The sequence below is a fragment of the Mastigoproctus giganteus genome, chromosome 8 (genome assembly GCF_048544385.1).
Source record: "Mastigoproctus giganteus isolate SK-2022 chromosome 8, ASM4854438v1, whole genome shotgun sequence".
NCBI classification, from domain to species: Eukaryota; Metazoa; Arthropoda; class Arachnida; order Uropygi; family Thelyphonidae; genus Mastigoproctus; species Mastigoproctus giganteus.
In genome coordinates this window covers 191,189,173-191,202,121 of record NC_143582.1, presented here as the reverse complement: position 1 = coordinate 191,202,121, position 12,949 = coordinate 191,189,173, and the positions used below count along the sequence as shown (strand labels likewise).

General features: G+C 35.6%; 1 protein-coding gene across 2 annotated transcripts in view; it reads left to right on the top strand.

The window, feature by feature from the left end:
• Positions 1-12,949, top strand: part of LOC150082108 (uncharacterized) — a 183,998-nt gene that overhangs the window by 117,120 nt on the left and 53,929 nt on the right. For both annotated transcript variants that reach the window (XM_090379986.1, XM_090379985.1), the window contains exon 14: positions 3,186-3,264. In XM_090379986.1, the coding sequence (XP_090236112.1) occupies positions 3,186-3,264 (79 nt within the window). The remainder of the gene's footprint in view (positions 1-3,185; positions 3,265-12,949) is intronic.

The window sequence follows — 12,949 nt, the reverse complement described above, 5'->3', positions numbered from 1 at the left end:
ATTATCTAGATCTTGTTGCAGTAGCACACTGCCATTACTGCCATTAACAACCCTGCCAACCTTTGTATCATCTGCAAACTTTGACATTAAGCCTGATATACCTTCATCAATATCATTGATAAATATACAAAACAACAGTGGGCCCAACACCAAACCCTGTGGGACTGCACTAATAACATTAGTCCACGAAGAGCAGCACCCATTCATTACCACCCTCTGTCTTCTCCCACTTAACCATCCTTTTATCCATTGTAACAACTTGCCCTTAATACCATTCTGCTCCAATTTGTACAATAGTCTTTCATGCACAACAATGTTATTTTAAAAGCTTTCCTGAAATCCAAATATATGATATCAAAATTATTTTTTGCATCCAGTTCCTTTGTAACCACATCATAATATCCTATCAAATTTGTCAGACAAGACTTTCCCTTAACAAACCCATGCTGTGTCTGAATTATTGCTGCAGTCTTGTCTAGATGATCCTGCAATGCATCTTTAACCAGTGACTCCATTATTTTACCCGGAACAGAAGTTAAACTAACTGGTCTGTAATTACTCGTGTCACCCTTCGATCCCCCTTTGTGAATTGGGGATACATTTGCACATCTCCAGTCCGTGGGAACCTTCCCTGAGTCCAAAGATGCTCTCATAATTATGGCTAAGGGTTTGCTTAGTTGCTTTGCCACCTCCTTTAATATAACTGGATATATCCCATCCACTCCAGGTGCTTTTCTTATGTTTAACTTCAACAATTTCTCCTCCACTTCTCTCTCAGTTATTACAAAATCATTAAGTATCCTGCTACAATTTGATAACCTTCTGCCATTTTCAAACCTTAATAATTCCTCATGTGTGAATGTAGATGCAAAATACTCATTCAGTTTGTTTGCTATCTGAGCAGGATCATCAACAGTGAAACCATCAATCTCAAGTGAACCAATCAGATTCATCCCCTTCCTTTTAGAGTTTATATAAGTAAAGAAATCCTTGCTGTTTTTCTTAGCATCTTTTGCCAAGGATTTCTCATAATCTGCCTTCGCCTGTCTAACCTCCTTTGTGACCTGATTACAGACTAGCTTATATCTGCCATAGGCTTCTGAGTCGCTTGATAATTTATATGCATCCCATGCATTTTTCTTCCCTGTTACGAGTCTCATTAGTTCATTAGATAACCATTTAGGCCTAAACCTTGAACAATATTTCTTAATGGGTATGAAACTTAGCATTAGCATTAGTAGAGGCATTTGATGCAAGAAAGCAAGCTTATGCAGCATCAGCCAAAAAAAAAATAAATAATAAATAAATATATAAATAAAAAATAACCCCTTCCACTTCACCCCTCTGTTCGTTCAAAATACCTGTCCAGCTGAGCCTTAAATTTATTTAGGCTATCAACCTCCACCACAAGGGATGGCAGTCTGTTCCACCAACCAACCACCCGCTGGCTAAAGGCAAATTTCCTCATGTCTATCCTACATCTGTCTTTCCTCAATTTGAATTTATGCCCTCTCAGGGGATTATTCTGAGCAAGAGGAAGAATCCCATCAGCATTGAGCATGCTCAAACCATTCAAGGCCTTATACACCTCTATCAGATCACCTCGCTGGTGCCTAGTCTCCAGACACTGTAATTTGCAAAACTTAAGCCTTTCTTTGTAAGAGCACCCCTTTGTTCCATTCACTAATCTTGTTGCCCTTCTCTGTACTCGTTCCTGCATCTCTGCATCCTTCTTGAAATGAGGCCTCCAGACCTGTATACAGTACTCTAGGTGTGGCCTGACCATTGCCTTATACAAGGGAATAATCACCTCCTTATCCCTGCTAGAAAAATTCCTATATATCATCAACAATACACCATGAGCTACTCTTGCAGCCCGTCTGAACTTTTAGTAGCATCCATGATTAATTCCCTGAATGTTTCCCACTTAGAATTTACTAAGTATACCATGGTATACTTAGTAAATCATTATTGGTATACTTAGTATACCAATTGAATCATGGTATACTAAGGTATACCATGATTCAATTGTATTTTCTCTCTGTGAGATATCTACCCAGTTGATATAGGCCATGTAGTACCTTAAGCCATTGTAATTTCCTTTCCTGATATCATAACTCATTCCTTTGCCTTTAACTACTGCTACCTCTCTCTTCGTTGTCCACTGTAGAACTCCGTGATCACTTCCTGCTATTGGTTCTTGTACTGTCAGCCCTATTATGTCATCTGGTTCATGAGTGATGATCAGGTCTGGAATATTCTTTTCCCTAGTACTTTCCCTGACATGTTGATACAAATAACAATCATCTAGTAGATTTAAAAATTTTGTCCCCCATGTCGAGTTTCCTTCCCGTTTGCTCTAATCAATTAGAGACAAATTGAAATCACACACAATAAGACATTCATGCTTACTTGCCCATTCCATTTGCATGTAGAAGCTCTCATCATAATCTTCACAATCACCTGGCTTGTAGATTACTCCCACTCTCATTATACCTTTGCTTCCAACTATCTCACACCATACAGATTCTATACTAGCATACAAAATTTCTAAATCCTGAAAAGCTTTTGTTGCACTCAGACTGCTTTTGATAAGAAGCATGACCCCATCACCCCTTCTGTCTGCCTTATCCTTCCTAAATACATTGTAAATAAGTTTTGTATATACATTGTACTGAAACTCATCATCCCCTATCTCCAGATGGCATACCATATTTCCATAAGCCCTATTAAGTCAGTGTTACTTGTCCTAACCAGCAGTTCGAATTCACTTATTTTATTGATGACACTTTTGACATTACTATATAAACAATTAAGACTTAGTGTCCTTGTATAGTTAAATACCCTGACACATCCCTTGAAGTTGTTTAAACTTGCTTCCCTGGCTTTAGCTACACACTTATTTGAAACGTTTCTGCCCATAGAACATTTTGCTAATATGATCTGTTGCTGTAACAAACAGAAACTCTTGAGGTATGTGCAAGCGTTACTTTGACCATTATTATCAGATAAATGCATATCTATATCTATAGGAGAACAGAATCATTTTCAACTCTATTATTCATATATACTCTGTTATTCATATTTTTATATATATTCATAAATTCTTATATAAATTGTGTTATTGATCAATAATTATAAAAATTTGGGCCTCTGAATTTGTAAACATATTTAAATATTTACAGTTCTTGCTCTGGAAGAGAATTCCTTACGTTTGAAAGAGAATAGATCCCTAGTTGTTAATGCAGTTCATCAAAAGGACCTGTAAGTAACTAAAAATTTTAAAAAATATGAAAATGTGTTATATACGTTTGTGTGCGTGTACATTAAAATTTAATGGACTATATGTCAATGAGGCAGTCTGTGAATATTGATTATTTTTATCAGTTTAAATTCAAAAGAAATTTTACCATGTCACATACATCACCCTGGCTTCAGCTTATTCACAGTCTGAAAAGTTCTTCCATACCCTCTCTGAAGGTTCAAATGAGGCTTTCTTAATATCTGACATGTTCAGCGGGCTGATGTAAAGAAAATCCTGCCTGCCTGGAAGAATTTCCTTTACATCAGTTTACTATCCAAAGGATTATCCTTACTATCAGGGTCAGACTGCACAGGCAAGATACCAAGCACTTTCTCAGTATCTTGCCCCCTCTTGGGCCCCAAGAAAACTTACTGATAGCTATTTAGATCAAATAAAATAAATATAAATAAATTTTAATTAAAAATTATTCTAAATATTTAATTCCTACACATAGGTCGTGTATTTATTATTTTGTTGTTTTTGACTTCAAATTTTCATGTTCTGCAAGGAAAGTTTTGTGCAACAATGGAAATAGCATTACTTGTGACAGCAAAAAACGTTTTAATGTGTATCTGCTCAAAGCTCAAATGTATCAATAGCAGTTTTTCATGACTGAAACATAATGTAGTGATGTGATTGTGTTGTATTTGCATTACCTTTTTTTTTATGAAAAATGGAGCTTGAAACAATGTAAGTAGTACCTAAAACTGAATACCCATAATTTAGAGAATATGTCTGTTAAAGGTCAATTATTTAGCATGCAATAATTTGCAAATACAGGTAACCCTCATATAACTTGGTAGTTAAATTCCTATAAAATCTACTGTAGTGTGAGACCGTGTTGTATGGGACAAAGAACCACGAAAATTGGGATTACATTCCAAAAGCTAACAAAAATACACCTTTTTTTTTTTTTTTTTTTTGTAACTATCAGAAACTTAATTTTTATTAAAAATAGTAACTGAACAAACGTCTTACAAACTGTGATACATATACAAGTAAATACGTAGGCTGTCTTAAGGTAGCTCAGAATTGTTGTTGTTGTTATTTGGTTTTTAGGAGCATTAGCAACTAAGGCCATATTGCTCCGGAGATATGCGGTGGTCATTTCCTGACCTTTCCGCATCCTCCGTATTTGGTGGTCATGGGCTCGAACCCCAGTGTGATCAAGAAGCATGTGCTACACACTGCTGCTCCTGCCCACCTGGCTACGAAGGTGCCCAGCTCAGAATTAGAATGAGTGCATGTATATTTGAGTGTACACCAATGCTAGGAATGTAGTAAATAAATTTGATGAATTTGAGGTGCTGGTCAAGCAGATATAATGAATGCAGAATTGAAATTTGAGGAGTACAATGTGTACAGGAAGGATACACAGGATAGGAAGGGAAGAAGGGTTATGCTATTAGTTAAGAAACATAAAATCTAAGGAAGTACATCCAGTTGACATGGGAGATCAATGCAGTGTTGAGTCAGTTTGGTGTGACATAAGCACAAAGAAAGCAAAATTGAGAGTAGGAGAGTGCCATAGGCCTAATGACTCTGATGAGTATAATGAACAGCTGTACAGAGAAATAGAGTGGGCCAGTATATAAGATTGTCTTATAATGGGGGATTTTAATTTCCCAGATATTGACTGGAGCTTGTGGGTTGGTCATTCACACACTAGCAAGGCTTTTGTGGATTTATTGAATGATTGTTTTCTACAGCAGCATGTTCGGGAGGCAACCAGAGGGAGTAATAAACTCTTCATCTGATTATCAGTAGTGATTCTTCATGCATTAAGAATCTGCAGATAAAGGAACCACTAGGTGGCAGTGATCACAATATGCTCAAGTGGGATTTACTCAAAGAGGTAACAACCATCAAGGGTAAAGGGAAGGGTTTTTGCTTTCGTAAAGGCGACTACAGTGGTCTGAGGCAGTATTTAAATTCTATACGGTGGGACCAACTGATGATGTTACCAACAGCAAGTTCAAAATGGGAAGCATTCAAAGAATTAATCTTGGAAGCTACTAGGCTTTTCATACCAACTAAAGAAATATTGTTCAATATTGTTTAGGCCTAAATGGATGTCAGATGAATTAATCAGACATGTGACAGAGAAGCAAAATGCACATAAAATATACATATAAATTAACAGGTGACACAGAATCCTATGGAAGATATAAGCTGGTCTGTAATCAAGTCACAAAGGAAGTTATGTAGCAAAAGCAGATTACGAGAAATCTGTGACAAAGGATGCAAAGGAAAACAGCAAAGAGTTGTTTATTTATGTAAACTCTGGAAGGAAGGGGATTAATCAGATTGGTCCACATGATAATTATGGATCGACTGTTGATGATCCTGCTCTACATTTACACATGAGGAATTATTCACATGCGGTTCACATTTACACATGAGGAGTTATTCACTGAGGGGAATACTAGAGGTGTATTAAATTATGGTATTGAGTTAAATGATTTTTTAATAACCGAGAGCCCAAGTGGAGGAGAAATTGTTAAAGATAAACACAAAAAAGGCACCTGGTGTGGTGGGATCTATCCAGTTATAGTAAAGGAGATAGCAAAGAAAGTAAGCAAACCCTTAGCCATAATTATGACAGCTTCCTTGGACTTAGGGGAGGTACCCAAGGACTGGAGATGAGCAAATGTGATCCCAATTCACAAAGGAGGATCAAAGAGTGACACAAGTAATTACAGACCTGTTAGTTTGACTTCTATTCTGAGGAAATTAATGGAGGCACTGGTTAAAGAAGCATTGCAGGATCATCTAGACAGCACCTCGGTTATGGTTTGAACATAGCATGAGTTTGTTAAAGGGAAATCTTTTCTGTCCAATTTTATTGGCTACTATGATGTGGTCACAAAGAAACTGGATGCAAAAAATAATTTTGATATCATATACTTGGATGTTAGGAAAGCTTTTGATACTGTTGCACATGGAAGGCTACTGTACAGATTGGAGCAGTATGGCATTAAGGGCAAAATGCTGCTGTGGATAAAGGGGTGATTGAGTAGGAGAAGACAGAGAGTGGTAATCAATGCACACTGCTCTTCGTGGACTAATGTTATTAATGGAATCCCCCAGGGTTCAGTTTTGGGTCCATTGTTGTTTTCTTTATTTATTAATGATATTGATGAAGGTATGTTTCACACTTAATGTCTAGGTTTGCAGACGATACAAAGGTTGGCAGGGTTGTTAATGACACTAATGACAGTGTGCTATCGCAACAGGATCTAGAAACGTTGAGCAGGTGGGCTGAGAGGTGGCAACTGAAGTTTAACATTGACAAATGTAAAATACTGCATATGGGTAGTAGTAACCCCAGAGTAACATATCAATAGTGTGGTACTACACTCAGGGTGGTAGAGAATGAAAAGGATCTGGGGTAATTGTGCAGTCAGATATGAAGTTCTCTGAGCAGTGCAGAGTCTGCATGAGTAGCTCATGGTGTTTTGTCAATGATATACAGGAATGTTTCTAGCAGGAATAAGGAGGTGATTATCCCCTTGTAAAAGGCAATGATCAGGCCACACCTTGAGTACTGTATACAGGTCTGGAGGCCTCATTTTAGGAAGAGCATAGAGCTGCTGGAACGAATACAGAGAAGGGCAGCAAGGTTAGTGAATGGAACAAACGGTTGCTCTTATGAAGAAAGGCTTAAGATTTACAAATTACAGTGTCTGGTGACTAAGCACCTGCGAGGTGATCTGATTGAGGTGTATAAGGCCTTGAATGGTTTGAGCAAACTCAATGCTGATCCGATTTTCCTCTTGCCCAGATTAATCACCTAAGGAGACATAAATTCAAATTGAGGAAAGACAGTTGTAGAACAGATGTGCAGAAATTTGCCTGCATGTGGTTGATTTGCCAGCATGTGGTTGATTATTGAAACAAACTTCCATCTGTCATTGTAAAAGTTGACAGCTTAAATAAATTCAAAGCAGAACTAGACAAACATTTGTAGTGAATTGATGGCTGAAATGGGAAGGGTTTTTTTTTGGCTGATGCTCTATAAGCTTACTTTGTTGCATCATATGCCTCTAGTAATACTAATTCGTGTCAGATAATGTACATTAATTTAATTTTATTCCTCTTCATCGATGCTAAGCACAATCAAACAAGAACATTTTCTCTGTTGCAGAATATCTTCACCTTCTAAACTTTCTTCTTTTCGCATTATGGCCTTGCGGCCCTTGCACAGTAAAGCCCATAAGCAAACAAACTAAACTTTCTTCTGCAGCATCTAGATTTTGTGTATCTTCTTTTCTCTTTAAAAAATCAGTAATCTGTGTTTTTTTGCTTTTGCTTGATAGAGCTTTGTAAATATAATATCGTGGTATTGAGCAAAACACTTTTGAAAGCTTCCTTTTGAACTTTGTGCTTCTTACACTCAAAGGATCTGCATTAAAAATAAATAAAATTCTAATTGCTTGGCTAAGTTTATACCTTCCGATATGCTTTTTAGTGTAAAATTTGGAACTTTAGAATTTTCATCTGCACCATCATTTCCTGAATTGATAGCTTCATTTTAATTTTAACCTTTTTGCAATGTATGATACCTTTCCCCTTTTTTTAAGACAATCCAAAATTTGTATCTTTTATTCTAGAGAAATAAAGTTTTGTTTGAGCAGTGCTTTTTTTTTACTTTCCTACATCCTAATTTAGGGCTGGAATTTAATTCTCAACAAAGAAATTATTCCAATACGGTTCTTAAGAAAAGTAATTATTCCAATATAGTTCTTAAGAAAAGTTTAGTAATAGATACCTGGAAAAATTTATAAATGATCAAATAAAGACAAAAATAACTTTACAAAAACCTTAAAAGTAATTTACTGCAGTCTTTGAAGTCACAATTTTAAAAAATTGTGACTTCAAAAAATAAAATATGGGGACTTCCTAATAATTTTTTTTTTCATAACAAATAGTGAAGCAACAGCAGGGATTCACAAAAAAGAATAGAAATGTTGAAAAATTACAGCCAACATAATAGCTGAGTTTTTCCCCACACAAAATCTAAAAAATACCATGTTATGTGCAGTTTGCTGCAATTCTCTGACCGTATCAGAGTGAAACCATGTTATATGAGTACTGTGTTGTGCAAGGATTGCCACAATTTATCAATCATGTTAGAGCAAAACCATGTTGTAGAAGTACCATGTTATACAGGGGTTGCCTGTACATTAATAACCAATAAACATAACCTTACAATATTTACTTGTAAAATTATTAAAAGAATGCATCTAGGTAAAGCAAGCTCTCCTTCTATCCTGCATTTCAGATATTTATTAGTGTGTCCTGTTGGAATATTTGATAAAATTAAAATCATCAGTAGCGTGTCGGAATTGGCATGTGCCGATCCAGATTCTATTATTACATTAACAAACGCTATTAAAATTAATCATTTTTTAATAATAATATAAATATAGAAGGACAGATTGCTTTATCTACCTACAAACTCATGAACTTTGATATTTCTTGGCATTGGTCAATCATCTAAAGGACTGACCAATTCCAAGAAATTAGAAAAGATAAAGAAGTAATGAAAAGAGTTAAATCAGGTCATGAAAATAGGAAAATTAAAAGGAAAAAATTATTAGAAATAGTTGCTGAAATAGCAAGGCAACCCTTTCTTAATTTTTTATTAGAAAAATCTAAAATCATTATAGATGAATATACTTCTACTCTCAGTTGTAGTTTCATAACTAAAGAAAAAGAAATCATTAAGACAGATATTCAAGTCCAAAATAATGAACCAGAAAAAAACTTTATTAGTGTAATGGAACGCAAGAAATAATGTAATGAATACATAGAAAATACTCAAAATAATAATAATAATATAATAAATAATTCAGAGGAAAGCCAAAAAAAAGGACGAAAAACATATAATGATGAAATCATTGAAGATAATTTAGAGAAATCTGAAAAATATGAAATTTTAGAAAAGAACAACGAAAGCGAAATCAATAGTGAAACAAATGATACTTATTATGTGGTGTTAAATTAGTTTATTGCACCAAATAATAATTCATCACAAACCGAAAAATTTATGTTTTTATCATATCACCTTGTACAACTGAACAAAAGAGATTTTAAAGATAAAAAATTTCCTTTTAATGAAATTAAATTGTCTTTTCGACATACACCCAATAATGATAAAATATCAACAATGTACTCTGTTGATTTAAACAAATTATTTTTGAAGTGAAACTTCTTTAGGCACACTCCAGGCAGTTTTCAGATGGGAGTAACTTGCTTTCATGGATCGACAAAAAACACAACGAAAATGCAACCGTTGCCATAAGTAAATGCATTACAGGCACTCTAAACAGCCAATTATCATACTAGGATAAATGCCCCATTTCTTGTGCAATTGCTGAAGTTAAGCCGTGTTATGCATGGTTAGAAATTGGGAGGTTTGTTTGTTTGTTATTTGGTTTTTAGGAGCATTAACAACTAAGGCCATATTGCTCCGGGGATATGCTGTGGTCATTCTCTGACCTTTCCGCATCCTCCATATTTGGTAGTCACAGGCTCGAACCCTAGTCTAATCAAGAAGCGTGTGCTACGCACTTCTGCCCCTGCCCACCTGGCTACGAAGGCACCATAATTGGGAGGGTGATCATCTGGGACTACCCAGTGTAATTGACTTTTTGCCTTCCTTTCATTTTTTTCTTTTGTTAACCTGTGGAAAATGTTCTGATTTTCACATATCATTTAATTTTGTTAATTGGTAAGGTAATAAAGTGTAAATATGTGCTTTATATATTTTCTTCATTATATTCATTACATTTTTTCTTACATTCCATTATACTAAGGGTGCCTCCGTAGCCAGGTGGGAAGGAGCAGCAGTGCGTAGCACACGCTTCTTGATTAGACCGGGGTTCGAGCCCGTCACCACCAAATACAGAGGATGCGGAAAGGTCAGGGAATGACCACCGCATATTCCCGGAGCAATATGGCCTTAGTTGCTAATGCTCCTAAAAACCAAATAACAACACCATTATACTAATAAAGTTTTCTTCTGGTTTATTATTTAACTTTTATAGCCTGTGTATAATATTCCTCCTATTTTCACTTATTAGAATCACCATTTATAGAGTTAAAATTCAATTCGTGAACATGATTACAATGACTGGCACTTATTACATATCATATAGTGAACAGTATTTTGTTATGGAGTGTCCATCGTAAAGTCATTTGATTGTACAATGAACCAATCGTAAAGTGGGCCCACTGTAGTCAGCATTGTAAAGTGTATAGTGCACATACATGCAATGTGTCCATGGATTGACAAAAATTGGCAAGAAAGAGCAACACGAAATGATTCACTCCCACCATTGTACCACTCTATACTAAGAACGAATGACGCATCACCCAATCAGTACCCCTACTGATTGCATCATGCTATTTCTTTTGTCATTCTCCACCTTATTTAATAAAAAAATTTCGACTGAAAAGAATTTATAATTCAACTTTCCAAAGACTAATAGTGAGCATTGTAAGGTGTGTAGAGCACATATACGTGCAGTGCGACCGTCGAAACCACCTCTATTGAATACAAAGGAGAGACCTAAGCTATTTCGACAGTGGAAGAAATTACAGCATGTGATGGAGTTGAACAAAGGAGAAGGTCCGTCCACATCTTCAGAGACTTACATCTCCCCAGAAATGTTAGAAGTGAATTTGGAAGGAGTCATGGAAGTTTATACTGCAAAAGTATTTTTGTAGTCTGCAGCCTCCAGGGTTTCCCCTATTGCCGCGATTTTTCCTGTAAGTTTTTAAGCCGGCCTGTGTGTGTATGGGGAGGTTTTTGTCTGAGTGTGTGTTTTGTTGTGTGTGTATGCCGGCACCTGGAGACTTTGCAGCCAGGAGGCAGGAACTCATATATCCTGCATCCTGACTCCCGTCCCTAGCCACGTGGAGGCGCCCCAGGGAGTCTAGCTTTCACTAAAGGAGGTTCTAGGACCTCTTTGGAGTAAAAAAAAAAAAAAAAAAAAAAAAACCAACATTGTGCCTCGGTCTCTTGCAGGGCTCAATCCTGTCCAAGAGTGAGGAGCGCGAGAGGAAAAAAAAAAAAAAAAAAAAAAAAAAACCTTGTGTTTTAAAAAAACCTTGAGTTTATACTGCAAATGAAAACGATGAAGAGTCCTCGATGAAGAAGCCAAAACTGACTGCCAGAAGTACTCCATCAAATCGTTCAATGTGTAACACACAGCCGAAGCAACAAGATTTTAAGAAATGCCGAAACATCCACGCACAGTTTAAACATACATTCCTGGATAATGATTTCAGTTCAGTCTATTCCGTGAGTGATTGGCTTTGGTTCAAGAATGATGTGAAGATTGTAGCAGCTCAAGATGGTGCTCTTCTTCAAACAGCATTTCCAAATGAGGATGTATGTCAAATGTTGGCTTGTAACAGCTGTTGTAGCTCTCTCAGGAACAAAGTGATTCTGGCTCTATTGAAGTCAAATGATTTTAAATATCATCCAATGCCACAGCATTTGCCGAAATTAGATTTGGCAAATCCAAGACTCCTATTCATGCAGATTCGTTGCCTGCGGAATTCATACAATCAGTACAGGATCCTCAGTCAAGTGATAAATGTTTGCCTAAAGACGTTTCACTTAACTTCTGCTACGAGTGCTTGGCACACACACACACCATTTTTTTAGTGTGCGTATGGTATATAACTATTCCCAGCAAACGAATTTTGTGACTTGTTTTAATAACCTTAAAGTAATTTAGAGTAGAGGATAATGAATCTACATAAAACTAAATTTTATTTTTTGGCCAAAAAAGCATCATAATATAGAAGATTTCAATAATAAAGATTTAGAAGAGCTAAAATGAGATGAAATAAGGAAAAATAGATTAATACCAATACGACTGATAGATATAATTTGCTTTTCTGCAAAACAAGGGATAAGTTATAAAGAAAAGAACAGAGGCACTTATCTTGTAAACAACATGCAAATAAGGAATAAAGGAAATTTTTAGAGTCAGTTTTACTTATAGCTAAATACGACAAATTACTTAAAAGTTATCTAGAAAAAATTTCAAATAAAAAGTCTAAAGTCCTGAGAGTAGAGGCAGAAGTAAATTGGTAACCTTTCTGAGTAAAAATAATGCTAATTATTTGTAAGGGAATACAAAATCAAATTGCAGAAGTAAAAGAGGCTGATATTTTTAATGTACAGATAGATAGTACACAAGATATTGGCATAATGGAGCAGTGCTCAGTTATAATCAGATATATGTAGATAGTGAAGGAAAAATACAAGAAAGACTACTAACTATTTTAAATATAGAAAAATCAACAGATGTAGCTTTAAAAAATTATTTACAAAATGTCATAAAAGAACATGATCTTCATGAAAAAAATATAGTTGACTGTACTTTTGATGGTGTTGCAAATATGTCAGGCTAATATAATGGCTTTCAAGCTCACATAAAGGAAATATCATCAAATATCATCAAACGTATTTTAAATGTAATTGTATGTGATAGTACACAGTCATGTGTAAAAATAAAACATAGTTTGGGTTAATAGCATAGCACGTTCTTTTTCTGAATCATATAAAAGATTTTTTATTTATGAAAACTGCAGTAATAAAGTAAAAAGACTAAGAGATTGCTG